This window comes from Rissa tridactyla, chromosome 2 (genome assembly GCF_028500815.1).
Source record: "Rissa tridactyla isolate bRisTri1 chromosome 2, bRisTri1.patW.cur.20221130, whole genome shotgun sequence".
Lineage (NCBI taxonomy): Eukaryota > Metazoa > Chordata > Aves > Charadriiformes > Laridae > Rissa > Rissa tridactyla.
Window position 1 is genome coordinate 2,027,384 of NC_071467.1, and position 25,208 is coordinate 2,052,591.

At 49.4% G+C, this 25,208-nt stretch overlaps 1 protein-coding gene across 1 annotated transcript; it reads left to right on the forward strand.

Annotated features, from left to right (window-relative positions):
* Window positions 1-7,965: 7,965 nt before the first annotated feature.
* Window positions 7,966-24,351, forward strand: TOP1MT (DNA topoisomerase I mitochondrial). Its single transcript, XM_054193050.1, has 14 exons — window positions 7,966-8,212; window positions 9,362-9,477; window positions 12,022-12,143; window positions 12,919-13,041; window positions 13,550-13,737; window positions 14,493-14,637; window positions 15,506-15,649; window positions 16,170-16,355; window positions 16,974-17,042; window positions 18,122-18,236; window positions 19,201-19,328; window positions 20,084-20,178; window positions 21,108-21,257; window positions 21,673-24,351. The coding sequence occupies exons 1-14, from the start codon at window positions 8,115-8,117 to the stop codon at window positions 21,773-21,775; spliced, it is 1,782 nt and encodes a 593-aa protein (XP_054049025.1). The 5' UTR covers window positions 7,966-8,114; the 3' UTR covers window positions 21,776-24,351.
* The last annotated feature ends 857 nt before the right edge of the window (window positions 24,352-25,208 follow it).

Below are 25,208 nucleotides of genomic sequence, written 5' to 3' on the forward strand. Positions count from 1 at the left end.
AATGTGTTTAGCTCCATCTGAGCCGTGCAAAGCGTTCTGCCCCTAGGAGGTCTCCTTGCCAAGGAGGTGCTGGTTAGGGGTCCTCCTCAAATTCACCTTTTGGGCTAAAACTTCATTTCCCAGTGTGCATCTTGAGCTGGGAGTTTCCAATCAGGGCTGAGGGAGTCTTTAAATAAGCTTCCTGTAGGGGGGCATTGTCATTAGGGAGTTAGTTGGGTGAGGGGTGGGGTCTTCTGCAGCCTGGGTGGCTTTGAGGAAGCATGTCTTGCTGCGCTGAGTGAGCGTGGTCCCACCAGTAGCAGTGAGTGCTTGTGGCTCAGCAAAGGCTGGTAAAATATGGAGGTTTTCAACGTGTTTTCTATACCTTGAAAAGTTTGGAGGGTGTCTCATGGTGTTCTGTAGCTTCACCTTCTCTCCTTGAGAATTCTCCTTTTTTCCTCAATGGTAAAGGCTCTTCATGGGTGGGGAGCACCTTGGCATTGTTTGAATATGTACTTTGTTTCTTGCACTCTCTGAGGCCTTGAGTTTCTGGGGGTAATTGTGATTGATTTTTTTTTTTTAATTTATTTTTGGGGGTGGGGGTGGTTCTGGCTGCTCCAGCTATGAGAAGGAGAAGAGAGATAATAGCTGGGTGATGGTGGCCCAGCTGCCTGCTTTGCTGGGGAGAGTCAATATCTTGATTTTGCTCTTGTTCCTTTGTTGTGGTATTTTTTTTAATTATTATTTTCCATTGCCGTGGTGTGATTAGGGCCTAGATAATATTTGCTGCATATCCTGGGCTGTTCTGAGGGTGTAAATCCAACCCCCATCTACTTACATGGAGCTGTGAATCCCTATGTTATTGGGAAGGGCTTTGCTTTTATTTTAGCAGCAATTTAATTTTTACCATCTCCAACAGCAGCTCAGGCTTTTCCATTTGATGTTCTACTTGACACTGTGAGTAGCTGCAAATTTTAGGGTTGAGCCGTGGGGTGAGCATCTGTTGGGGTTCCCTCTGAGAGCAAAAGTGGGGTGTTACCAACCACACACTGTCCCCATCTCGTCACAGTGACTATCCCTGGGGACGCTGCATTAACCCCGTGTCACGTCTCGAAGAGCTGGTGGATGACAGAGCCATGGGGGTCTCAAGAGCCAGTGGGGCAAAGACTAGTAGCAGGTGGGTACCGTGAAGCATGACAGGGGACTTTGGGGAGGCCTCCAGCATTATGTTATCATGCTTGCTGTAGCTGGCTCTGTTGGGCAGCTCAGCCCTAAAGTGGCCAGAAGGGAAATCCATCCAAATTTCCTTTTGGGAGCCTTTTTTCAGTCCTGATGGACCCCAGGGTTAGGTAGTGTGGCATCATACCATGGCTTTTTCCACCACCAAGGGGTTTGCTGCCTGCTTGGCCTCAGTGGGCTGAATTCTCTCTTGTCCCCAGGAAGCGAAAGATCGAGTTGGGGAAGGGACAGGAGATATCAAAGGCACCCAGGAGAAAGGCTATGAAGAAGGATCTGGAGGAAATGACATGCTTCGTGCAGGTACCAGACAAGCCCTTGCCATGCCCAGGAATTGGGGTCACCCGTGTGACTGTCCCCAGTGTTTTGTGGACTTCAAACCCAGTGAATGATCTTCCTTTTTTGTTACACTGTTCTGTCCTGTCATGCAGCCCCCTGCAGTAAAAGGGAAGAAGAAGAAATCGCCAAAGGTCAAGGAGAAGCCACTGCAGGAAAACATCATCAGCAGGTAACTCTTGGCTGGATGGGAGGGTTGATGGTGGCAACCAGGGAGGAGATAGCATCACTGGGGCTTTGTGCCCCCCTATGCTGGTTTCCCCAGTTGTGCATGGGAGTGTTGTGTCCAACTCTGCTATCCTTGGGCTGCTTTGATTATTAAAAAAAAAAAGTATTTTAATTGGGAAAAACTTGTGTTCTTTCTCTCCTTCCTTTTTGGCCAAGAAGCTCTCTAAAGCAAGAGGCTGCAGAAGGGAAAGGTCCCAGCTTAAGCCTGCAGGATGGGATCCAAGCAGAGGAAGGAGATGCATCTGGGTTGGTACGTGGTGGTCTCTGCAACGAAAGACTAAGGAGCACTCGTGTGGTTTCCTCTCAAGGGAGCTGTGAGGATGGTGTCCTGTAACTTGTGGTTGTGTGCAAGCCCCTAAAAGGGATCCTTTGAGCACCTTGAATTAAATTAAGGAATAAATTGCCAGAAGCTCAGATGCATGTGGCATCAGGGTTGAATCTGTCACATTTTGGTGTTGGACCAAGAGCATGAACTGGCACAAATGGGGAGCACCAGGACGTGGGTGACTCCGTCACTTCTCAAGCACGATGTTGGGATTGATCTCATCCTGATGGTGTCCCGTTCTGAGGCATTTGGTCTTCCCTGCTCATCCCAAGAAGATCATTCCCTGATCTTGTGATGATGCTGAGAATCCTGGCTGATTCCCCCTACATTTTGCTTTGCCCACATTAATTTAATTGCACTTGTCGTCTTGGTGTGTAAAACCAGCAGAGATGCTTTTTCCCTTCCCCACGATGAGTCTCTACCCCTCCTCCTGCAGTGTCTGAAATGGCAGCAAACTCTCCTGGATGGATGCGATCAGAGCTGCAGCCTTGAAACCCCCCCAAGGCTGCCTGTGGTTGGTGTCCTGGTGTTGTCGGTGTTCCTGGTGCGAGTGCCAGGCATTTGCATGCAGGAATTTATTTTTTTTTTTGGAAGGTCGTGGCTGGCTGCTCTTGAATTTACCAACCTGATTTCTGACAGTGGCTGAAGGATTGTGAATATGAGAGCAGGCGTATTCCCAGGGAACGAAAGTGTATATTGCCATTACCAACCTATAATTAACTCAAGGTTTTGTTTTTTGCCTCCCCCCCGCCTTTAATGAGTTAACCCAGCAGCTTCTCAGCAGCAGCTTTCAAGAAAAAGCCCTGTGTGGTTTTGGCCTCCCTTGAAAGCCTTTGAAAGAGAAACTTGGGGAAGTCAGAATTTATAACGAGAGCCTCAATGCTTGGCAAGCATCAGGTGAAGCTGGGATGAGGTTTCAGTGCCCTGTGTGGTTAGACATAGCCTTGCTCAGCCAGGAGCAGAAGAACCTGGCTTCAGCTTTGAAAACAAGCATGCAGCGTGATAATATTTTTGGTGGCCACCACGGGTCAGCTCTTAGGACTCTGAGTGCCCTCTAAGCTCGTTTTCTTCTACGTTCTGTCCCTGTTTTCCCTATGCTCTGCTTTTCTTTCTCCTTGCCCTCTGTTCACCCCTGTTGTATTTCCCACCCTGTGGCTTTGCCCCCCACCTCTCTCTCCCCCTTGCCATCTGCTACAAGGGTCATTTAATCTTCTAAGGACCAAGCTGGCGTGGATGTACATAAGCTGTCATTTGATGCATCTTTGTTTTGGAGTCCTCCTGTCCCGTCTGCTGTTCTGGGCTGCTGTCCCTGATAGCAGCGACACATATAGTGAGCAGGTGGATGAGGAGGGATGATAGTTTTCATGTATTTGCTTTATAAAATACCTATTCGGTGTTGTTGGAAGTAAGACAGGGATTTCCCAACCCCATAAAACCTCAAAGCTCTCCTCGTGCTTGGAAAAGCCTGCCATTTTGGGCCCCTGGTTTCTAGCCAAGGTGGCTGAGGATGGGCAAGGTAATGTCAATAGGACATGGGTACTGTGGCCCGGGTGGCTGCAATCACAGGGGCTGGATGGCTGCTTGGGGACGATGCTGCTGTTGGGGTACCCATGCCAGCTAACTTCTCCCAGATCAACACTGCTAATATCTTTCAGACTGAATCAACCCTCCACCAAGGGCCATCAGTGGGGCTGAAAGACTCTTCAAGGTAAGTTGGGCTACTTTTTGAATGCTTTTTGCCCAGAGAAGTGGAAATTTGCCCTTTTTCTTCTTGCCATGGAGTTGCACGGCCTTGGTTTTCCCTCCTGTATCACTGAGACCACCCTGCTGCTGATGCCTTCACTGGGGAGCTTGCCATGTCCTGGTACCTTCAGTGATCTTAAAGCTTGCCAAAAACATCACAAATGGAATTTGAGGCTCCATCCTGGGATTTGAGGGTGGAGAGGGAGGCTCCTGGCCCCATCCAACCTCCCCAAGGATGCTCGAGTCAGCAGGGTGCGATTGCTCAGATGCACATACCTACATAAATACAGAGGTAGGCGGTGGGGAAATGCTAGTGGGGACAACCAGCCTCGCAAAGCCTGGGAAAAGGGTGTTTCTTTCTCTCGCCCCATGCTAGATCTGGGCAGAGATATGAAGCTGAATTTGTAAATTTGTCCCATAGCAGGCTAATCCTCTTAGAGGCAGGGGCTTTCATGTCCGGTGAGAGGCCTCTAATAAGACCTTTTGGGGAAGGAGCCGATCCCAAAGAGGTGGTAGGACTTTGCCTTCTGAGTCATGAATCTGCTTGGCTGTTAATGAGATTGGAAGGGCTGAGCATATTTTGCCGAGTTGCTTGCCCTAATGAGTTTAGCGGAGATTGTGTAATGTGTGTTCCGGCTGTGCGGAAAAACCATCCAGCCCCTATTTTTTATGAGAACTTGTTGTCCCCATCCCAAGCAGGCTTGAAGGCTTTCTTGAGCCCTGTGTCACTCTGATGTCCCACAGCCTGGTAATTTAGTATCAGCCCTAAATGATCTGTTAGAAAAGGGCCAAAAATCTCCCTTTCCCTTGCAGAAACTATGTCTACAGGATGTTTTGGCTAAAAGCAGAAATTGTGGCTCTTCTCTCTTTGTGCTCACCTGGATGTGCAGGAGAGCTGTCACCACCCTCCTCGGATGGAGAAACCTGGCTTACCAACACCTCCCTGGGTGGCATCGGGCAGCTGGCCATGCTTCCAAAGTGGTCCTGCTGAGGGGTGCCAGGAGCTGGGGAAAGGCATGCAATGGGTCTGACCCATGGGCTGGTGCCAAGGGCCTTGAGCTCAGCTCCAAGCTTGCCTGGCATGGGCTGGAGGAATGTGGCTGTGGTTGCCCTGACCTGCTGGCCTGGATAAGTTGGGTTTTTCTGTGGTGGTGCTGATCACAAGCTGGGGGTGTGATGCTCTGCAGCCTGGCGGGCATTTCACTTGGTTGAGAGATGGCCATGACCCAACAGGGACAGCCACAAGTTTCACCTCAACCCTGTGTAGATGTAGGCTTGATCTGGCTTGGTTTTAGGCTGTGCTTGCTAATCCCTTGTTAATCTCTTGCTTTGCTTTTCTGGAACATAAGCAACTCAAAGAGGAGGTTCTCAACTCTCTGTTTGGCTTGGAGAAGGTTTGGGAGAAAGTATTTTATAGGGGCAGGTCAGTGCTTTGTAATGTTTGCAAGTCCCACAGAAATCCCCCAAATTCACCTGACCGCTTTGCTGACCAGGGAAACATTCCTGCATTCCCCACCCATATTTCTGATGGTGGAGGTCATGGATACAGACGCTCGTGGTCCTGCAGCTCGTTGCATTGTTGAGGCTGTGTCCTTCCCTGTTGTACCGATGCTCAGGCTGCCTTCTTGGGAAGGAACTGGGGGAGACTGTCCCTGTAGTCCAAGGAGAGGTGTTCTGTCACAAGGTCTTCTCCTCCAGTGTGTCCACAATGCTCAGCCTGATACCATCTCTGTCCTGCTTTCTGTTGGTGCTGCCAAACGTTCCAAACCTGTCCCCTTCTCTGATCAGAGGTGTCTCTGGGGACATTTCCTTGGGAGGACCTTGCAGTCCTGCTCATTTGAGCTTCCTCATCCTGTAAGCTGCAACCTGGGACCATCCTGTTCCTATGGGGGCCAGTCACTGCTGCTTTGGGATATCTCCATTTGCCGCAGAACCCAAGGTGCTCCTGTGCTCAAAGGGAAATGAGGGCTTGTTTGAGAGCAATCCCCTAATTTTGGCTGTAAGAGATTAAGGCTGCTGCTCACCAATGTGGTGAGAAATGGCTGTGCTTTTTCTGTAGGTCACAGCGCAAACCTCGGAGAGCGAGACCCACAGGAGGATGGCAGCTCTCAGCAACCAAGGCTGGAGTTAGGGTAGGAAAGACAGGGGGACCATCACCCCCCCAGACACAGTCCTGTATGGGGAACATCCCTGAGCACCTCTTCCATGCACCTGGGCTTTGGGATAATCACTCTTCTTTCCCAGCTTCAACCTTTCTTCCCTTCTGGCTTTTTCCCACAGGTCCCAAAGCCAAATGATGGTGTTACTGGTGGGGCTCCATCCTTCTCTGAAGAGCCTGGGGCTTTGGAGATGGGTGTGGGGGTCACTGCTATGAGGGAGGATGAGGAGAAGGAGCTGGACCCCACTGTCCCGCAGCAGGAAGGGGATGCCCGAAACTCAAAAGGGAAAAAAGAAAGAGAGAAGAAGCAAGAGCAGGGGAAGCAGCAGGAAAAGGGATCTCTGAGAAAAAGAGTGAGCAAGAAGGATGAGTTTGACGGAAGCCCCAGGGATGTGATGGAGGGCATCGAGGAGGAGGAGGGTGCTAATGGGAGCAGGAGTCGGGCAAGGGGACAGGGCAGAGCCAAGCAAGGGAGCAGCAGCACCCAGGGACGGGGTGATAGGAAGCAAAAGCAGGAGAAGGGGAAAGCAGAGACACAAAAGAAGGTGAAAACAGAGGGGGTGGAGAAAGTGGGGAAGAAAACAAAGAAGGAAAAAATGTTTGAAGAGGAGCAAGCGCTGGAGAAGACCGATAAAGAAAGAGAGAAAGGAGTGGGAGAGGGACTGGAGGAGGGACATGGGCCGAGAAAGGGAAGTAAAGATGGAAAAAGAGTAAAGGAGGAGGAAGAGGAGGTGGATGAGAAAGGGGGTGAAGGATGGGCAGAGAGCCAGAGCACAGAGGTTGGACAGGAGATGGAGGAGTATGAGGCAGGGAAGGGAGATGTGCCAGGGAAAGCGAAAAAACAGAAAATCAAGGAGAAAAAAACAAAGGAGGAAAATAAAGAGCAGGGGGAAAAGAGTGAAGAGAAGGCCCCAGGGAAAACCCGTAAAAGGAAATCTAAGGAAGAAGGAGAAGAAAAGAACAACAAAAGAGCTAAAAAGGAGGAGAAAGAGGAAGAAAAGAAAGAGGCAGAAAACAAGTGGAAATGGTAAGTGTCCTGTGTTGCATTGGCCTGTGGGCAGGTCTAACACTGATGCAATTGGGATTTTAGTTTTATTTCTTAGGGTGAAACTGTGAAAATTCCCTTTTTATTACTAGTTCTAACTGCTCTGCTGTATTTTTCTTAGGCCTTGAACTCGGCACTCTTGGCAGGAGAAAGTGGGTGAGAGATAAGGGGAGGTCCTGAATACAAAATAATATTAGTACATATTTTTTTTAATTCTTATAACAGAATATACAATATATATTCCTCCTGAAATGGCTCTGCTGGTGCCCAGGGACGGGAGATGCTTGTGGCTGGTGGAAGGAGATGATCTCCACAACCCCCTGTGATAAAACAGCTTCCAAGACAGCAGGAGCCATATCGGGGACTTGTAAAGGGTATAAAGGAGCTGCAATTTATTTTATTTTTTTCCCTTTGTGGCAGTTTTTGGATGATCCAGGCAAGCTTTTTGGTAGCAGAGCATTGGGAAAGAGTGTATGAGCGAGTCTGATGGATGCTGTATTTTTAAATTTTAAGGTGGCAGACAGTGCTGGCTTTAGCCACTTGGTGTCACTGTCTCCCAGAGCACCCCAATATATGGGGCAGAGAAGGAGCATTTAGGGGGCTGGATGCTTTGGAGTGCATGGCAAACCTGGGCGGTGGGGAGCTGCTACAGTGTTATCCCAGACAGGGATGCCCATGGGTGCCTGGGCCTTTAGGACAGATTTTGTGGGGCACAGGGCGGCAGGAAAAGTGGGACTCTGTGGCTTTTTTGCTAAGTAATGCCTTGTTTGGGGGGCTGGAGCCTGGCTTGGAGGCAAGAGGCTGGTAGGTAGCATCAGCTCGATTTGTATCAATTTTGCCCCGAAACATGTGCAGGACTACATTTCCCATAAGGCTGTGCTGCCTTGGCACGTGGGGAAGTGCCACAACCTGGACTCCTTGGACAAAAGTGGTGGCTCGTCATGGCGATGCCTTGGGCACCGCCACCACCATGCCTCAGTGGGTAGTGAGGTGCCAGGGCAGGATGCTGGGGGTGACCTGGGCATCCACCACCAGCCTTGCAGTCTCTTTGGGTGGTCGGTGGCATGTACCGGCATCTTGCCTCCTCATTTCTCGGCCGTGGGGTCCGTCCACCCCGTCTCACCCCACTTTGCCTCCGTCCAGGTTCAGGGGTCTGCAGTAGGTGAGTGTGGGTGATGCTCTGCTGGGATGGGGGATCGCGTGGGTTTGGGAGGAGAATCGGAGCTCTTACAGCATCCCACAAATCACCCTCCCAGCTGCCTGTCTCTGAGATGCTTTCAGCCAAGTTTTCTGTAGCTTTCTGATTATTTTTTTTTCTTTAATATCTTTTCCCCGCCCCCTGCCGTGTTTTCTTGGCACAATGCACCTTTTGATGCAATTGATTTATTCCACCCCGCTTCCCATGCAGCGGAGAGAGGTACGAAATACTTCCGGGGCGCCGCTGAGCGAGAAACACGGCGTTTTTTCCTTCCCTGGCGTGAAATCTTGCTGTGTTTTCCCAGCAATCCTTGCTTTCCCGGTGATGTTGGGGTTAAAGAGCAAGTGTCTGCCTGGCTGGTGCTGAGCCGCAGGGTGCAGATCCCTTGCCGGTCCCATGCACTGCCGTCAGCAAACGCTTCTCCAACCCCTGGTTTGGGTTATCTTTCTTAAATGTTATTCCTCTGCTCTTAAGGGTGTGTGGTTTCATTCTCTTTTCCCCCTCTTTATTATTTTTTTTTAAACCATCATTTCTCAGCTAAGGCTTGTGGTGACTTTAAAATCCTAATTCCTCTGCAGGGAGGAGAGGTGCTTTAAGATTTTATTTGCATTAAGATCATAGGTATAAATAGTGTGGCGTGGTGGTCTCCTAGCTACAAATGTTGGTGTGAGCTTCTCCTCTGGAGCTTTTTTGTGTGTTTTTTTTTTTTTTTTAAAAATAAATATGCAGTGAGGTCTGGGGAGGGAAGGGATGAGTGTTTTAGCCCTTGCAGCCTCTTTGGTGTGAACTGAGCAACCTTTGTGGCTCAGCGGTGGGGTCTCTGTCCCTGTGGATTTGGCTGACCCCTCCATCCTTTGGCTCTCCCCCTGCGTTTCCCCATGTCACTGCACTGAGCCTGTCCCCTTCCTCAAGATACCTTTCCCTGGGTTGCATTGCAGCCTTCCTTTTTTGAAAGCATGGGGAAACTGAGGCAGTAGCAGAGGCGACAGGGTTTCACCCAGGTTTTGTGGCAACCCTTGCTGCTCACAGAGCATCTCCCTGGTGTGACTCTGGGAGAAGCTCCCAGACCCCTGGGTGGGGTTGCTCTCACTGGTCCCTGTGCATCTGTCCCAGGTGGGAAGAGGAGAAGAAAGAAGATGGGGTGAAGTGGATGCAACTGGAGCACAGAGGACCCTACTTTGCCCCCCTCTACGAACCGCTGCCTGATGATGTGCAGTTTTATTATGATGGTACGTCTGCCTTTTGGTGGGACCTGGGGTGTGAGTCCTCTGCCTAACTAAAGAGACAGTATCTTCTCTTGTATGGGGCAGGGGGAAGTGTTGCAGAACACAAATTATTAAAGGGCCTAAATATCCCACTGTATAAAAGCCTGAACCATGGGTTAAAGCTGGAGGGTTTTGCAAGTGGTAGGAATTATGGGGTTATTGGGGAGCTAATGAGCCCCTGACAGTTGCAGGGTGCTTCATGCATCCCCTCCGCTCAGAGCACCCTGAGACAGGGTGAGGGTTCCTGCAGCTGGTTTTGGGATGCTGTAATGCAGCCATGTGTGGTTCTGAGACTTGCACGTCTTCTCGCAGCCTGTCCTGGCTGCAGGACATGCAGTGGTGGGGCTGGACCCTGAGTTTCTTGAGGGGAAGCAATGCATCATGATGTTGTTGCCTAAAATCCTTGTGTACCTCTTGTAAAGATGGACTGGACACAAAAAACCCCAATATTTTCTCATTAAGATACCTTTTTGGGTTTGAGCTTTAGGTCATGGTTTCCCTGCAAACTGGAAAAAATGCGATTTTTGCTTTTGAGAGCTGCAGTTTGCTTGTCCCATGGCCTCTGTGACTGACACATCAGTTGCCCTCCAAGACATTGCTGGATTACTCCAAGCTCTCAGTCACAGCTTCCCATGTTGTCCCCAGGGCCACCATGCATTGCCTTACAGCAACTCAGTGCATCAGTGAAGGGGCTGAGAGATCGGCAGGACAGATCCAGGTCTCTGTTGTCCTCCTTGGTTTCCCACTGTGTCTGCTGGGCTGTTTTCTTCCCGCTCCCTGAACTGTTCTCTGACAGAACAAGGGGAGGAGGCAAAAAGGACCTTGGGACTTGATCAAGGGATGCTAGAGATCAAAGGGGACTTCAGTCCCATGGGGTCTTGGACTTCCTCAGCCATCTCACTGGGGCTTGCTATTCCTTGTGGGGTTTTTACAGGAGGTAAAAAAAAAAAAAAGGCCAATTTGAGAAATTAGGTGTCTGGCAACGCTGTCACCAGAGGGCACTGCTGGGACATAGATGGGTTGTCAGAGACTTTTTGCATCTATGAGGAGGATTTGGACCTGCTGTCTGCCCTCTGAGATGTTGGAGACCCATCTATGTGTTCTGTGCATTTGGGGTGATGGCTTTGGCCTGGGATCTTGGGTGATGTTGGCTTGTTTGCTAAAAGGTGGCACCATTCCTGGATAAAAAAGTGGTTGTGGACAGGCAACAAGACTGAGTAGGAAGGGCCCACAGCTGAGCTGGTGTATGTAGATTGTCATGGGGCTGCTATGGGGCATGTAGATTGTCATGTAGACATGTCTACTGCTATGCAGATTGTCATGGGGCTGTCATGGGGCTCCCCCTCAGAGGAGGCTGAGGGGAGACCTCATTGCCCTCTACAACTACCTGAAAGGAGGTTGGAGAAAGGTGGGTGTTGGCCTATTCTCCCAGGTCCTTCTTCCAGGACCAGAGGAAATGGTCTGAAGTTGCATCAGGGGAGGTTTAGATTAGATATTAGGAAGAATGACTTTACTGAAAGAGTGGTCAGGCACTGGCACAGCCTGCCCAGGGAGGTGGTTGAGTCACCATCCCTAGAGGTATTTAAGAAACATCTAGATGTGGCACTTCAGGCCATGCTCTAGTGACAGAGATCATAGGGGTTTTTTTTTTGTGTGTGTGTATGGTTGGACTCGATCTCAAAGGTCCTTTCCAACCATGAAGATTCTATGATTCTATAAGGCTGTGACCCACCATGCCCTGGAGTTCAGGTGGAAGTCAGGAATCCCAAAAAACAGAGTGCCTGGTGCAGGCAGGATTGAACCATCCCCTGGAGCTCTGCAGGGAGCTTTTCCTGCAGGGTGCCTAGAAAAGCTATTTCAAAGTCTCGGTTTCCTAGGAAGAGTCAAGTTGTTCCTTGGCTTTACTGAACTTCATTGCTCTAGCCAAAAAGCTCAGGAGAGGATGATGGCTTTGCTACCTCCAAGGAATGATCCAAGACCCACTGGACAACCATGAGAGGCTCTCGCATCTCTGTTGCACAAATCTCAGCTTTGAGCTTCCCGCGATTGCTCCATCTGCATGGGAAAGCATTTGAGATGAAACCTCTCTGAGTGGGGTCCTGGCTATTCAGCGTGGTCCTGAAGTGATCATGGTCAGAAAGCAAACCTTTCTGTGTTGTCCTGTGGAACCATTTATTTGGGATTTGTCACGGCATGGTGGCTGCTGAAAGCCCTGTGTCTCAGTGACCTTAACGTAAATCAGGATTTCCACTCTCCTGGAAAAGAAAATGAAGTGTGTGATTGCGAATGGGCCACAGTAGCATCCTGCTGTGTCAAGTGCTCTGAGCATTGATCTGCAGATGAGGTTGTGCCTGGTGCAGAGGGGTGCTGAAATCTTGCCAGTGTCTGTTCTCACCCCTTGTCCTTATTTTGGTACTGTGGTGAGCATGGGTACTCGCCGAACAACTGTCTGTGGCTGTGGGGTGGGCTGCCCCCATAACCAATGCTAAAGGTCCTCTTTCTTCCTAGGCAAACCCCTGAAGCTGAGCCTGGCCACAGAAGAAGTTGCCACCTTCTACGCTAAAATGCTCGATCATGAATACACGACCAAGGAGATCTTCCAGAACAACTTCTTCAATGACTGGAGGAAGGTACCTTCCCTGTGAGGGATTCCTTGCTGTCCATCCTCTGCATTAAATGCTCAGCATTAAACCTGTCATCCCCAGGCTGTGGTGTGGGATGGAAGGGATGGGGTTTCTTTGCGGCTAAGTTCTTTATTTTTAATCCTATGATTATGAGATTCTAAATGATATGATTTATTTCCTTGCTTCTTGTGGGTTTGGGCTGGGGCTTGCTGTCTGCAGCATCCTTGAGGGCTTCTCATTGGCACTTGTGCTCCCTCTGAGGTTTAGTGATGCTACTAAAAAGCAGGTGCTGGGTCTTGCAAACAGCTTCACAAACACTTTGGGGCATGTGTCCCTCTGAAGGATTAACCTCACAGTCCCATAGCGCCACAGCTCAGGCCCCAAATAAAAGCAAGACCCCTACTAGGGCAAGTTTATGTGCTCCCAGGTACCTTCAGTGCTGCTTCTGCGGGCTGCTTGTAGTCGTGCTTGCAGACTGCTTGTTTCCACAGCAGAGGTTAGAAGTTGCTCCACCCGAGAACTTGCTGCGTTTTGCTTCTCTGTGGGTGCAGGCTCAGGTGTCCAGAGGCAACCTGGCCTCCTGCCATGGCAACTTTGTCTGCCCTTGGGTGGATGTGGCTGGGAGAGCTGAGAGTGGCAGTTTCTTTCTGATTTTTTTTTTTTGAAGAACTGGCATATGGGTCTCCATTTCCTTTCTGTGGAAGTGGGGGATAGGCAGCAGCTCTGTGTGGAGTTGGTTTTGCCTCCTGGCTTTACCCAGCCCCTCTTATCTCTTGCTCAGGAGATGACTTCACAGGAGCAGAAGATAATCAAGGACCTGGACAAGTGTGACTTCAGGGAGATCCACAAGTACTTTGTGGACAAAAGTGAGGCACGGAAGGCACTCTCCAAAGAGGAGAAGCAGGTGAAGACTGTTTCCAATGATATCTGGGACTGGCTGATATGTTTTGGAACCAGCTTGGGGTATTTTGGCTACCACTTGTCTGCTTTCCTGGTGTTATGCCCTAACCTAGGACTTCTTTGGACCAACTCTGTCTCCATGACCATCACACCTCTCTTCATTAAGTTTATCTGCAGATGCTGCAGGTTTCATGACTTTGCAGGGTACCAGTCATCCTTGAACCATGGTTTGGCATCCTGTCCACAGGATAGTGGACCTTGCTAAGGGGCTGGTGGCACACAGGCTTGTTCGATTAGCATATCATGCTGGGACAGCGTTACTGTGAGGGTTTGCAAAGGGGGTGGAGATGCGCCATTTGTTGGGAGGGGGCTTGGACCCATGTTCACCTATTCCTCCAATCCTTTGAGCTCTGCCTTTCCAGCCTTTCTTTCTCCAGGGAAAGGAGGGTAGTGATAGGCAGGTGTGAGTCATGGGGTTTTGGTTTTATCCTGTGGAATGGTGCTTGTTTCAGAAACTGAAGGAGGAGGCGGATAAGATCCAGGAAGAGTATGGGTACTGCATCCTTGATGGGCACCGTGAAAAGATAGGCAACTTCAAAACCGAGCCACCGGGGCTTTTCCGTGGCCGTGGTGACCACCCCAAGATGGGCATGCTGAAGAAGCGGATCATGCCGGAAGATGTTATCATCAACTGCAGCAAGTGAGTTGCCTTGAGAAGAGCTGAGTTCGTGGGGCTGCTTTTGGGACTGGGGTGAATGGCACACCTCCTCTACCTGGAGCTGCTGTGGGCTTTTATCTCCTACAATCACTGATCTGCACACCCTGAGGCTCGACTTCACTGGAGCCCTTCTGTCACCTTCTAGTTGCCTTCAAATGTCTGTTTTGCAGTTAGATCTGGCTTTTAGTTTCTCTGTGGAGGTACAGTGGTCAGGAAGCTGGTCAGCAGCTTCCATCTCTCACTGGTGCCCACACTGTTCACCTGACATCCACTGCAAATACTGCAGTACTCCTATGGCCTACTTGAAGAAGGGACAACTCTCTACTCCTTCTCCTGTGCTCCTCTTCCAAACAAGCCATTCCTCCTCATTTTATGGCTCCCTCGTGCTGGCTGGAAACATCAGGATACTCACTGGAGGGAGGAAAAGTAGCGATTGGGTTAAGAGCATTTGCCCTCTAAGTTACATGAGTTGCATTGGTCTTAAACCACCCATGTGAAGACCTTGTGGCCTTGATTCAAAGCACTCCCCACCAGCCCAGCAAGTTCTGCTGTTGTCCCCAGCATCCAAATGATAAGGACCTGGCCATGTTGTGGAGCAATTTTGGGTGGGCTGTATGTTTTCTGTAAGTAATGCTGCAGTGTGGTGACCATCCTTGTCTCACTCTGAAGAAGCAGTTGAGTTCAACGACCTCTTTCTTCTCTATGGCCTGAGGGCTGTAACTGTGCTCTGCCCACAGGGACTCTAAGATCCCTGAGCCTCCAGCAGGGCACAAGTGGAAGGAGGTGCGCTTTGACAACACGGTTACCTGGCTGGCCTCGTGGACAGAAAACATCCAGAACACTTTGAAGTACATCATGCTGAACCCCAGCTCCAAGCTGAAGGTTGGAGTGATGCTGTTCAGGCAGAGCTGTTGCCTGTTGGGCCATGGGCTTTCTGTCAGGTGGAAAGATCAGGGGAAAGCAGACATGTGGCACATCGACAAAAATGTAATTGTGTTTTCTCCCCCCAAAAAAGGGGGTAAACTAAATTAATTGGTGCGCAATTGAGTGGTGAGGGGACAAGAAGATGTGATTGTTAAGTATCAAGCCTATTCCAGGGGGATGGAATGTTACTGTCAGAGCCATCCCTGTGCTGTGCTGCTCATGTTCTTTCCAGGGAAGGGTGTTTAAAGCCTGGCAGGGGCTGAGAGGGTCCACAGGGACCAGAGTTTATGGGGTTGAATTCATTTATGCCAGTAAATATAGGGTTAGGGGGAGGTAGGATCACCATCTGTAGTACTATGGGAGGGAGGGAGTGAACCCTCTGGAGAGGAAAAGGTGATTTAAAGCTATTTCTAGTCCTCAAAACAAATAAGGACGCTGGATAGAAGTTGGGCACAATTGAGCAAGTGCATTGTGTCAGTCCACGCTGGTGGTGTCTGAGTAGCAGTGGCCATGGCCATGCAGCGCTTGAGCACTTGGCTTCTCACTTGCTGTGTCCTGGCTGCTAGCTGGTGGAAGACACCACCAGACTGTGAGCAGCTCAGACCTGGGATCCTGGCCAAGTCGAGCACAGCCAGCAGAGGGCACAGAAACCCTGGATGAGCTGTTTCTGCTCTGACTTTTCCACTTCATGGATTTTTTTTTTTTTCGTCAAGAAAACAATGGGGTTTGAGCAGTATTTAGATGCTGGAGGGGTGTTCCCAGAACAGGATCTAACTGGTAGGGATGGAAGGAAGATGGGGCACTGGGTTTTAGCCTGTCTTTTCAGGGTGAGAAAGACTGGCAGAAGTATGAGGTAGCCCGGCGCCTAAAGGATGTTGTCCACAAAATCCGTGCTCAGTACCGAGCCGACTGGAAGTCCAAGGAGATGAAGAAGCGGCAAAGAGCAGTGGCCCTCTATTTCATTGATAAGGTATCTGTAGCCTTACCCTAGCCCCCGGGTCCCCCATCCCTGGTGAGGTTTGGGCTTAGCTTACCTGATTCACCCCAACCCATAGCATTTTTTTTGTGTCTGCTGGTTGTAGTAGCCAGGGCTGTTCCTCATGGGGCATCTAGCAATGACCATGGAGGGTGGTGACTGCTAGTAATTGCTGATGCTTGTTTGAGGATGCAGTTTTGTGGCAGTGCAGGAGCTGTACAGTCCTTCCTGGACTTTACCTGCATTTGTGTCTCTGCATGATGTCAAAGCCCCCACTGGAGAGCTGGATAACTTTATTCTGGGGGGATATTTTAGGGTTTCTTAGGCAATGAAATAATCTCCTGCTGGAGGCAGTCACTGCTTGGTTTCCGCCAGGGTCCCAGTAGCCATTCAGTGAGGTACTGTCCTGAGGAAGCTTTCTTTTCCCCCCCTTCTGGTGTCCACGTCCATTTTAATAACCTTGGAAAAGGGAATTGATGTGGGCTGGGACGGATGGCTTGCTGTCTCCTTCCAGCTGGCCCTGCGAGCTGGCAATGAGAAGGAGGAAGGGGAGACTGCGGACACAGTTGGCTGCTGCTCCCTACGCGTGGAGCACATCAAACTGCACCCCAAGCTGGATGGGCAGGAGCATGTGGTAGAGTTTGACTTCCTTGGGAAAGACTCCATCCGTTACTACAACAAAGTGTCAGTGGAGAAGCTGGTAAGTGGGGCAGAGATGCAGGTAGCGTCCGACATGGCAATTTTGTGCTGGGTTAGCTGGATGGCTCAGTTCACTCAGTGCTTATCAGTCCCAAATCTGCACCTGAAACCTCTTGCAAGGATGCCTCCTGTGCTATAACACCATGATGGCAGCATGCACATGAGGTACAATAGTGCTGGGTGATGAGGATATGCACATGCTGACCCTGTCCTGGAGAAGCGGGAGAAACTTTGGGATAGGGCTTTCAAGGTTGTTCTAGCCCATGAGCTTTGAGAGAGAAGTCCTGCCTTCTGCTGGAGCACCCCCGGTTGACTGGTGGGCATTAGGACTTGAACTGTCCTCATTGATATTTTTTTTTTTTTTTTTTTTGCTTTGCCCATGAGATAGATGACTTTAATGATTGTGGGGAAACTGGAGTGCCAGAAATAGGAGAGATGAGGGAAAACCAACCTGTGGCACCAGTGGTTTTCAGGTCCTAGTGGCAGTCCATGAAGTTGAGAAGGTTGATGGTGTGTAGTACACATCCTGCCATGAGTTTGGATCAGAGTCTATTTGGATGAGGAAGCAGATGGAGATGAGGGAGGCCCCTGACCAGGGCCATCCTTTCCTCTTCTTTAGGTGTTCAAGAACCTGCGGCTGTTTATGAAGAACAAGGACCCAGCAGATGACCTCTTTGACAGGCTCAATGTGAGTTGTCACTTCTAAGCTTTTGAAACAGCACTGGTAGGCCAGAGGGAGTAGAAGCTAACCCATGACACTCCTGTCCAACCTGCAGGCTCCCAGGCTGTGGTGCTGCATCAGTGTGATCCTTTACTCTGGTTTTAACTATCTCCCCTCCAGAGACACCACTGTAATTGTTTGAAGACCCTGTTGGGAAGCTGTGATTATTATTTTTTTTTTTCCCCATCCTTTTTCTGCACTGGTAGCATCCTTGCTTCTCTGACTGCAGGCTCGCCTGCCTGCCTGCACCCATGACTAACCCATGTCCCTGCTAAGGAAGTGGCTTTCTGCTCCTTTCCTCCTCTAACGCATCTGCTTGGGCTTTTTTTAGCCTGGGAAGGCCTGCCCACGCATGTGTTGCTCGGGGCATTGCTGGAGGTGTCAAACCTCAGCTGTTTGACGCTTTCTCACCTCACCGGGGCTCGGCAGAAGTGTGAGAGGCTGGCAGAGCAGAGGGACACTGGAGAAATGTGCTGCAGCCTTTCTTCTCGAGCTACTCCCCTGCAAAAACCTCCTCGCTCCTCTTCGTCAGTATAGGACATGGGGTGCTGCCACCCATGCTCCCCCTCTGCATGCATCCCCTATAAAGCCACTTGCCCATCTTTACTCTGGAGAAGCTGCTCCTCTCTGGTTATTTAGGATTTATCGATGATAGACTTTCTTGGTGCAAGTAAGACTTCCTCCAAACCCCAGATGACTCTTAACATCATCTGTTTCCAGTCTAACTGCAGCCCCATGTGCTCCATAGAACAGAGATATCAGATGTGATATGGGATGCAAGGTGTGTCCTCTTGAATGTAGATGGGCAGACATTGTTGACTTCCAGAGAAATTCTTTGTGGGTTTAGGTGGAATTTGTGCCAGTTTTTGGTAGACAAGAGCCTGACCAAATGAGGAGATCTGCGAGCTATGAAAGAATTAATGCCTAATTTCATTGCTTAGGCAGAAGATGATTGAGAAGCAAGGGCTTCATCATCCTGCTTTTGCTTGTTCTTTTTTCCTTCCCCCTTTCCCCCCACCATATTTGTCCTGTCTTCCTTCCTCCAGACATCCATCTTGAACAGACACCTCCAGAGTCTGATGGATGGTTTGACTGCCAAAGTCTTCAGGACCTACAATGCTTCCATCACCCTGCAGGAGCAGCTCAAGGCACTCACTAACTGTGAGTTACTAACAGTGTTTGTGGTATCACCGGCTGCATTGTGAGGCCAGTGGGCTCAGCAGTGTCCATTCATTGCCTTGGGGTCCCTAGAACTGCTTGCCTCTCCTTGGCAGGTCATGCATCATGTTGTAGGGCGGTATGTAACTTAAGGGAGAATGCAGTGGGTTGGGAACCATGCAATCATAGAATAATTTGGGTTGCAAGGGACCTTTGACAGTCATCTAGTCCAACCCCCTGCCATGAGCTGGGACATCAGGGAAGCTGTGGATGCCCCATCCCTGGAAGTGTTCAAGACCAGGCTGGATGGGGTTTTGAACAACCTGGTCTAGTGGGAGATGTCCCTGCCCATGGCAGGGTGATTGAAACAAGAGGATCTTTAAGGTCCCTTCTAACCCAAACCATTCTATGATGTTCAACTAGATCAGGTTGCTCAGAGCCTCGTCCAACCTGACGTGGAATGGTTCCAGGGATGGGCCATCTACCATCTCTCCGGGCAACCTGGGCCAGTGCCTCACCACCCTCGGCATAAAACATTTCTTCCTTATATCCAGTCTAAATCTTCCCTCTTTTAGTTTAAAGCCCTACCTCCTTGTCCTATCCCAACAGGCCCTGCTAAAATGTTTGATCCCATCCTTCCTGTAGCCCCCTTTAAGTACTGAAAGGCTGAATGCTAAGTGAGAAATAGTTACCTGCTCAGTGGTAGTCTAACTGCTGAAATACTGTGAGTATTTCTTTTTCCCCCTTCCTTGCATTACTGGTTGATTACATTATTTTTGCCTGCCTTGGATACATGAGTGATGAGGCACAATATCAGATTCAGTATTACTCACCAATTTTCACAACCGGTATTGCTCTCCCCTGAGAAAGGATGGGAAAAGCAAACAACTTACTGTTGTTCTGGGCTGTTCCCTGCCTTCCCCAAGTCCTGGAAAGGAGACATAGTGATGCTTCCATTTATTTCCAGCTGAAGACAATGTTGCGGGAAAACTCCTCTCCTACAACCGAGCTAACCGAGCAGTGGCCATCCTGTGCAACCATCAGAGGTCTACACCGAAAACCTTTGAGAAGTCAATGCAAAACCTCCAGGCCAAGGTGAGACAGACCAAACTGAGAGCCCCTAGATCTGATCTCATCTCCGATCTTTTTCAGGGAGGGGGATGGGGAGAGGTAGGGTGAAATAACCTGATGCCTAAAGAGATTGTGTTGATCAAGCATGGCAGGGAATGAATGAGGCATAGTGGCTTTTTTTAATCAGTACAGAGACATCAGCAACCCAGGGGTGGAGAGCGATGGAGTAGGCTCAAATGCTGGCTGAAGCATGCTTGGCACAGAGTTCGGGGTTGTGTTTTTCATGACTTGGTGTCTTCAAACCAAGCTGGGTGCCTTTTGCAATGGCACAGCTTCAACACAGTTGGCTTGGAAGCAGGGAAATTAGTTTTCCCGTCTGGCTGTTTGCAGGAGGACCAGCTGAAATTTCATGGGTCTGCTATGGAAATACTTCCAACTACCATTTTTAGGTGTCCTAAGCTTCTGTTCACGCTCTACTGGTGAGCTTGGAACTTTGCAGAGGACTCCAGCGCTGTCATGAGCCAGTCAGTGTCGGGCAGTTGCACAAGATGAACAGATAAGAACTGCAAGTGTTTCTGTCATCCCTGTTGTAATGATTTTTTGTAAGATGCTAAGAAATGCCTGAGCTTCAGCAGATACTGCAGGGGCAAGGTGTTGGCTCTGGAGTAGGGCTGGTGAGAAATTGAGGAGTGATGTGGCAAAGGAAAGGGCGAGAGGGAGGCAGCTGAAACCTCCAGGGAGGACAGGAGCATGGGCTGACTTTGTATATACCTTCCCAGATCGATGCCAAGAAGCAACAGGTGGAGGAAGCCCAGCAAGAGCTGAAAAAAGCCGAAGACGAGTTTGAAGACACAAAAGATGCCAAAGCAGAAGCGTGAGTGACTCTTCCTTACAATCGTCTTTGGCAGAGGGATCTCTGTGCAGAGGGTCTGCAGATGGGGATGGTGTGGTCCAACACCCTACGTGCAGCTCATCAGAACAGAGATGCCCGTGTTGGGTATTAGGTGCCATGGCCGCCTGGCAGATGGGTGGAGGCCTTGTGGAAGATTCTTTGCAGCAGTAGGATTGCAAAGAGCTCCTCCAGGGGAATTTATTTGTGATAGGACATACCTTACTGAATACTGAGACTTCAACCCTTGGAGTTATCCTACAAATGCCACGGTGCAAAGGTTGCCTTGCTTGCGGTTGGAGCTGGGAACACACAGACTGGCCTTGATGCATGTTTTTCTTGTGGGGTGCTTCAGTGGTGGATTGTGGATCTCTGCAGTAGTCATTGCTTTGGGTCTATCCAAATTTGTCCCTCCCTCCCAGAGCCCAAATGTGACTTGCTGCCCAGAGACAGGAGGGATCTGGAGGAGAGAAACGAAGCTTGTGTTTTGTGTTTTACTTTGAGTTTGCTTGTTTTCTTCTCGTGCCCTGTGTTGATGAGATGCAGAGCAGGTTGTCAGAGATGATCGTTGCTCATGGAGCCTGGATTTGAGGGAGATGGTCTTTGCACGCTGACTTTTCTGCTTGCCCAACCCGGGTAGTAATAACACTTTTATAAAAGTGACTTATCAGGTCAAAATACTTTTAGAAATAGGTTACTGCTGAATGGCATCTTTGATTCTGTCATTCTGGAGTATTTCTAGGCTCAGGCCTTACAGGACTTCAGATGAGTGTAGAGACTACTCTGAAGTGAAGCTCATTGGCTTCCCATCGTGTTCCCAGGCAACAGCAGACCAGGAGAACTGCTCTGTATTTTACTTCTGCTGCTTCTTTTCCACTTTAACATGCTGCCTGTGTTCTTTCCTCTGCCTTCAGCAATGTGGAGAAGAAAAAGAAGCTGTTGAAGCGGCTGGAAGAGCAGCTGGCCAAGTTGAACGTCCAGGCCACAGATAAGGAGGAGAACAAGCAAATAGCTCTGGGCACGTCCAAGCTGAATTACCTGGACCCCAGGATTAGCATAGCTTGGTAAGTCTTGGGCATGTTATGGGGAGATGTTCCTCTAGAGACGTGCAGATCACCTAGCGATGCCTCAGGAGGGGTATAAACACACCTGAGCCTTTTGGGGGGGAAAGGAATAAACTTTATTTCTGCCCAGAGGAACCTGCCCAAGACCCAGAGTTGTTGAGGGAGGCCAGCAAAATCCAAAGCTAAGGCTTCCATTGCTGCAAATAACCGTTTGCAGGATGTTCCCTCTGGGTTTAGGGCAAGAAGGGGTCACTGTGCATATTTTTATCAGCACAAAGTTAATTTCTTAAGGAGCTTGGGGGTAAAGGAGTTTGAATGGGTGAAAGATGCTACACCCTGAGCAGAGAGGACCATGGTGGTGGGAGCGGAGTGGGATGGGTAGCACATCCCCGCTGCTCTTTTGTGGTTTGTACAGGTGCAAGAAGTTTGGTGTGCCCATCGAGAAGATCTACAACAAGACACAGAGGGAGAAGTTTGCCTGGGCAATCGACATGGCCGATGAGGACTTTGAATTCTGAGTGCCTTTCACGTTATGTGGTGCTTTTTTGGTGCTGTTGGAAGGCTTTATCTTTATGTGCCACTGCAGTTGTTGCGGGGGTGGGGCTAGGGTGTTGTCTAATGAAAGAGTTTGATACGGGTATTTTGTGCCTTTTATTTGTATACAAAAGAAAACACCCGGTTTCTACTTGAAACAGGTACGTGTGACACTCATGCTGCCTGCAGTGACTTTGATGTGAACTTTTAATGCCTCTCCAGAGTTGCCAAGTGCTTTGGATATTTTCTTTCCTCCTCCAGAGTCTGGGAAGAAGATTGAATGAGAACCTTAATTGTGCTGATAAACAAGATTAGATCTAATCCTATCTCCTTGATGTGTAGTGGAGCTGTGCTGCCCTTTTCAGGCTCTCTGAATTGGCTTGATGGGGAAACATAAGGCAATCACAGCACTGAAACAGGCAGCTGTGGTGTAAAACCTGGGCTTGGGTCAGGGATGCACTGGGAGGAAGGGAAAAAAAAACTCAGGATTTTACATGTCAGGGTATTTCGTGCCCTTTCACCTCCAGGAGAGGAGAAAATTGTGCAGCTGCACAAACCGAAATGGAAAAATGTTGTGGGTGGGAGCGAACGTCTTGGCAGGAGGAGGGAGGGGAAGATACTGGATTAAAAGGCAAGTTCCACGTGGAGGGCTGAAATTCACCTTGGCATGAGCAAAGTGTGTTTTAATCACCCCTATGTGCTTAAGCCTTGGTCTGGGAGAGGACGCCTCATTTGGGGACATACTTTCTTTCCCCTACTTGCTTCAGTTGTCTCTGGCTCAGCTCACTGTATCCGTCGCAGAAACTAAACTGTCCAGTCCCACATTTAGCACTGGGGACAGGATGATGCTGGCTGTGGGGCTGGATCAGGCTCCAGTGGGATTTGAGTGTGCTGGGGAGTGGTACCAATCTTACTGGAGCTGTGCCTGCATGGGATGACAGCTTCGTCACCGGGCTGCATCCTCCCTGCTCTGCTCCCACTGGGCATGGAGCAGGCAGGGACCAATAGGATAAACTGCTGGTGGTTGCTGCCTAATTGGCTGCTTTTCAGAGGAAAAAAAAAAAAAACAACGATATCAGCATGTACCTGGCAACAGTTACCCTACATACCAGTGAGTCTCAGGTGTAAGCAAGCCGTTGCGTTGGCAGCAAAGCCTTCTGGCATCTCAGGGCTGATGTTCAGGTCTCTGTAGTCCAAAGCTCTCGGTGCTTCCCATGTGTTCATTGACAACCACTTGTTCTTGTGTTTAAACTGTTGCTATTTTGGTTGGAAGTCAGGTACTTGAAACGCATTTCATCAAAACTGGAAGTGACTTATTTATTTATCTTTCTGAGTATTGGTGACTGGAGGCTTTTTGCAACTCCTCCAGGATGCAGTTCTGCTGTGAGCTGATGTGCAGAGGTCTGAGCCGGGGCTCGGTCTCTATAACGGGGTCCGCGTACCCTCAGTTGTCTGCAGGGGATTAGTCTTGGTAGGAAATCCTTTTGCCTTCAAGCAAAGAGCCTGCCTGCAGATCTCAAAACCCATTTCTACTTGGTCCCTAAGGGCCCGGATGCAAAACAGAGCCACCAAAACTGGATTGCCGCAGGATAGCGGAGTCGTGACAAATGTAAAGGGGGAAAATGAAGCCAATGCTGCTTTATCTCGCATACGCACTGGGGTCTGCTCCACTGCTTGGCTGAGATGTGGCAACTTATGAAACTCCCAACTGGAGTGTTTCTGCAAGACCCAAAAACTCATTTTGATTGTAATGAGACAACTGACCCCTAAAACAGGGATCTAAATCAATCTGAATTTTGGCAAGATTTCTTTTTCTGGCCAAGGTAGACTGGTTATCAGCTGCACAGTGAACAGGAGCTTGGCATGCCTTGACCCCTATGTTGGATTTGTGCCTGTGAAACAGGGGTAAGCGGTTTGGTCCCAGTGGATGGAAATGTGTTTGTGGTTTCTTTTTCTGCCCACACTGCTATATGCTTTCTGGCTTTCAAAAGAGGTTAAAGTGAATATTTTCCACTGACTGTGATGGAAAGTTTGTTCCATCCCAAACAAGGGAGTAATTGTAGTCTAGCCCCTAGTGAAACAGTGCTCCTGTTTTCCAGAAAAAAAGGAGCTAGATGCAATTTGATGAGCACTGTGGGTGTTTACATTGAACCAATAGAATTATTTTTTTTAAGTATTTCCTAGAGGAAAAAGTCTCTCTTAAGCACCATGTGAGCGAAAGGACCTGCATTAGTAAGAGCAGCTGCAGCAATTTGAACAGCTCCTGGGGGAGCAGTGGAAAAATCACCCCAGAAAGCAAATCCTACTGCCAGCTTTGGGGGGAAATGAGTAACTTGGTCCTTGGCCTCTCCTCCAGCAGGTTCATATCAGTGCTGTGATCCTCTGCTGGGTTAATGGGGTGGAAAGGCTGGGTAATTGCTGTCCCACATGGTCCTGTCCATCCTCACCCTGTTCTTGCTGGGGTGGTGGATCCACAAACTGGATGCTGGCAATATTTCATGCTTACAGGGCTGTGCTTTCCTCAACAGCTCCCCTCTCTCTATCAAATCATCATACTTCTCTCCAAAAGGCCTTTGCTCTCCAAAAGCAGCAAAATTGAGGTGGCTCAACTCCAGTGAGAACCCAGCTAATGAAGCTAGAGGACTTGTGTTTGCCTCTTGTGCTGTAGCAGATGAGGATGACCAGGCTGGCAGATGGACTCTGTGTGATACTGAAGGACTTGTTGGCCATGCTCAGATGCTCTGAATGTCAGGGCTGCAAAAACCTGCCAACGTCAGCTAAATAGTAATTATTGTCTGTTCTGTAGGAGCTTAAATTAAGTGTCCTTTCCCCAAAGGGTGTTACCCTTGTTTGTGTTGCCCCGTAAACCAGTTCTCTGGGGCTTGAGCATTTCTATCAAAAAAGCTCAGTGAAACCAAGACTGGAAATCCAAGTGCATGGGAGGTATGAAGCGAAAGCAAGGTGGAGAGTTCATGTGTGTTGCCAGGTACCAAAAAACCCATACTGGGATTTAGTACACAATGTGTTTGAAACAGCTAAGCTTTAAGGAGAGGCTGATAAGTCTGGGGAGTGTCCTCCTGGCCCTTAGCCACAAGCAAGTGAGATACAGGTTGGAGAAGTTGAGCTACTTGCCGTTGACATCAGTGGCACGAAGCAGCGATCTGGCCTAATGCCCCATCTGACAGGGATTTTCCACTGCTCAGGACACCGTGGAGCAGGATCCCTCTTCCAGCCCAACCGTTTGCGGTTATTTGGTGACTCCAAGCAATATTGGCACACTCAGATGAATTCTACCTGCCTTGGACCTTACAGGGATGTTTTCAACTCAGGTTTTCCAATGAAGTGCTTTTTCTGCAGGCACATGAAAGCCTGTGCTTTGATGCCTAAGGCACTAGGTAGCCTAAGGTCAAGCTATTC

Excerpts from the sequence above, each read along its gene's own strand:
- TOP1MT (XM_054193050.1), top strand. The coding sequence starts at position 8,115 with ATGTACCGGCATCTTGCCTCCTCATTTCTCGGCCGTGGGGTCCGTCCA. Across the intron at positions 8,213-9,361 it reads GGTTCAGGGGTCTGCAGTAG|GTGGGAAGAGGAGAAGAAAG; the intron begins GTGAGTGTGGGT and ends CATCTGTCCCAG. Across the intron at positions 19,329-20,083 it reads TGCAAAACCTCCAGGCCAAG|ATCGATGCCAAGAAGCAACA; the intron begins GTGAGACAGACC and ends ATACCTTCCCAG.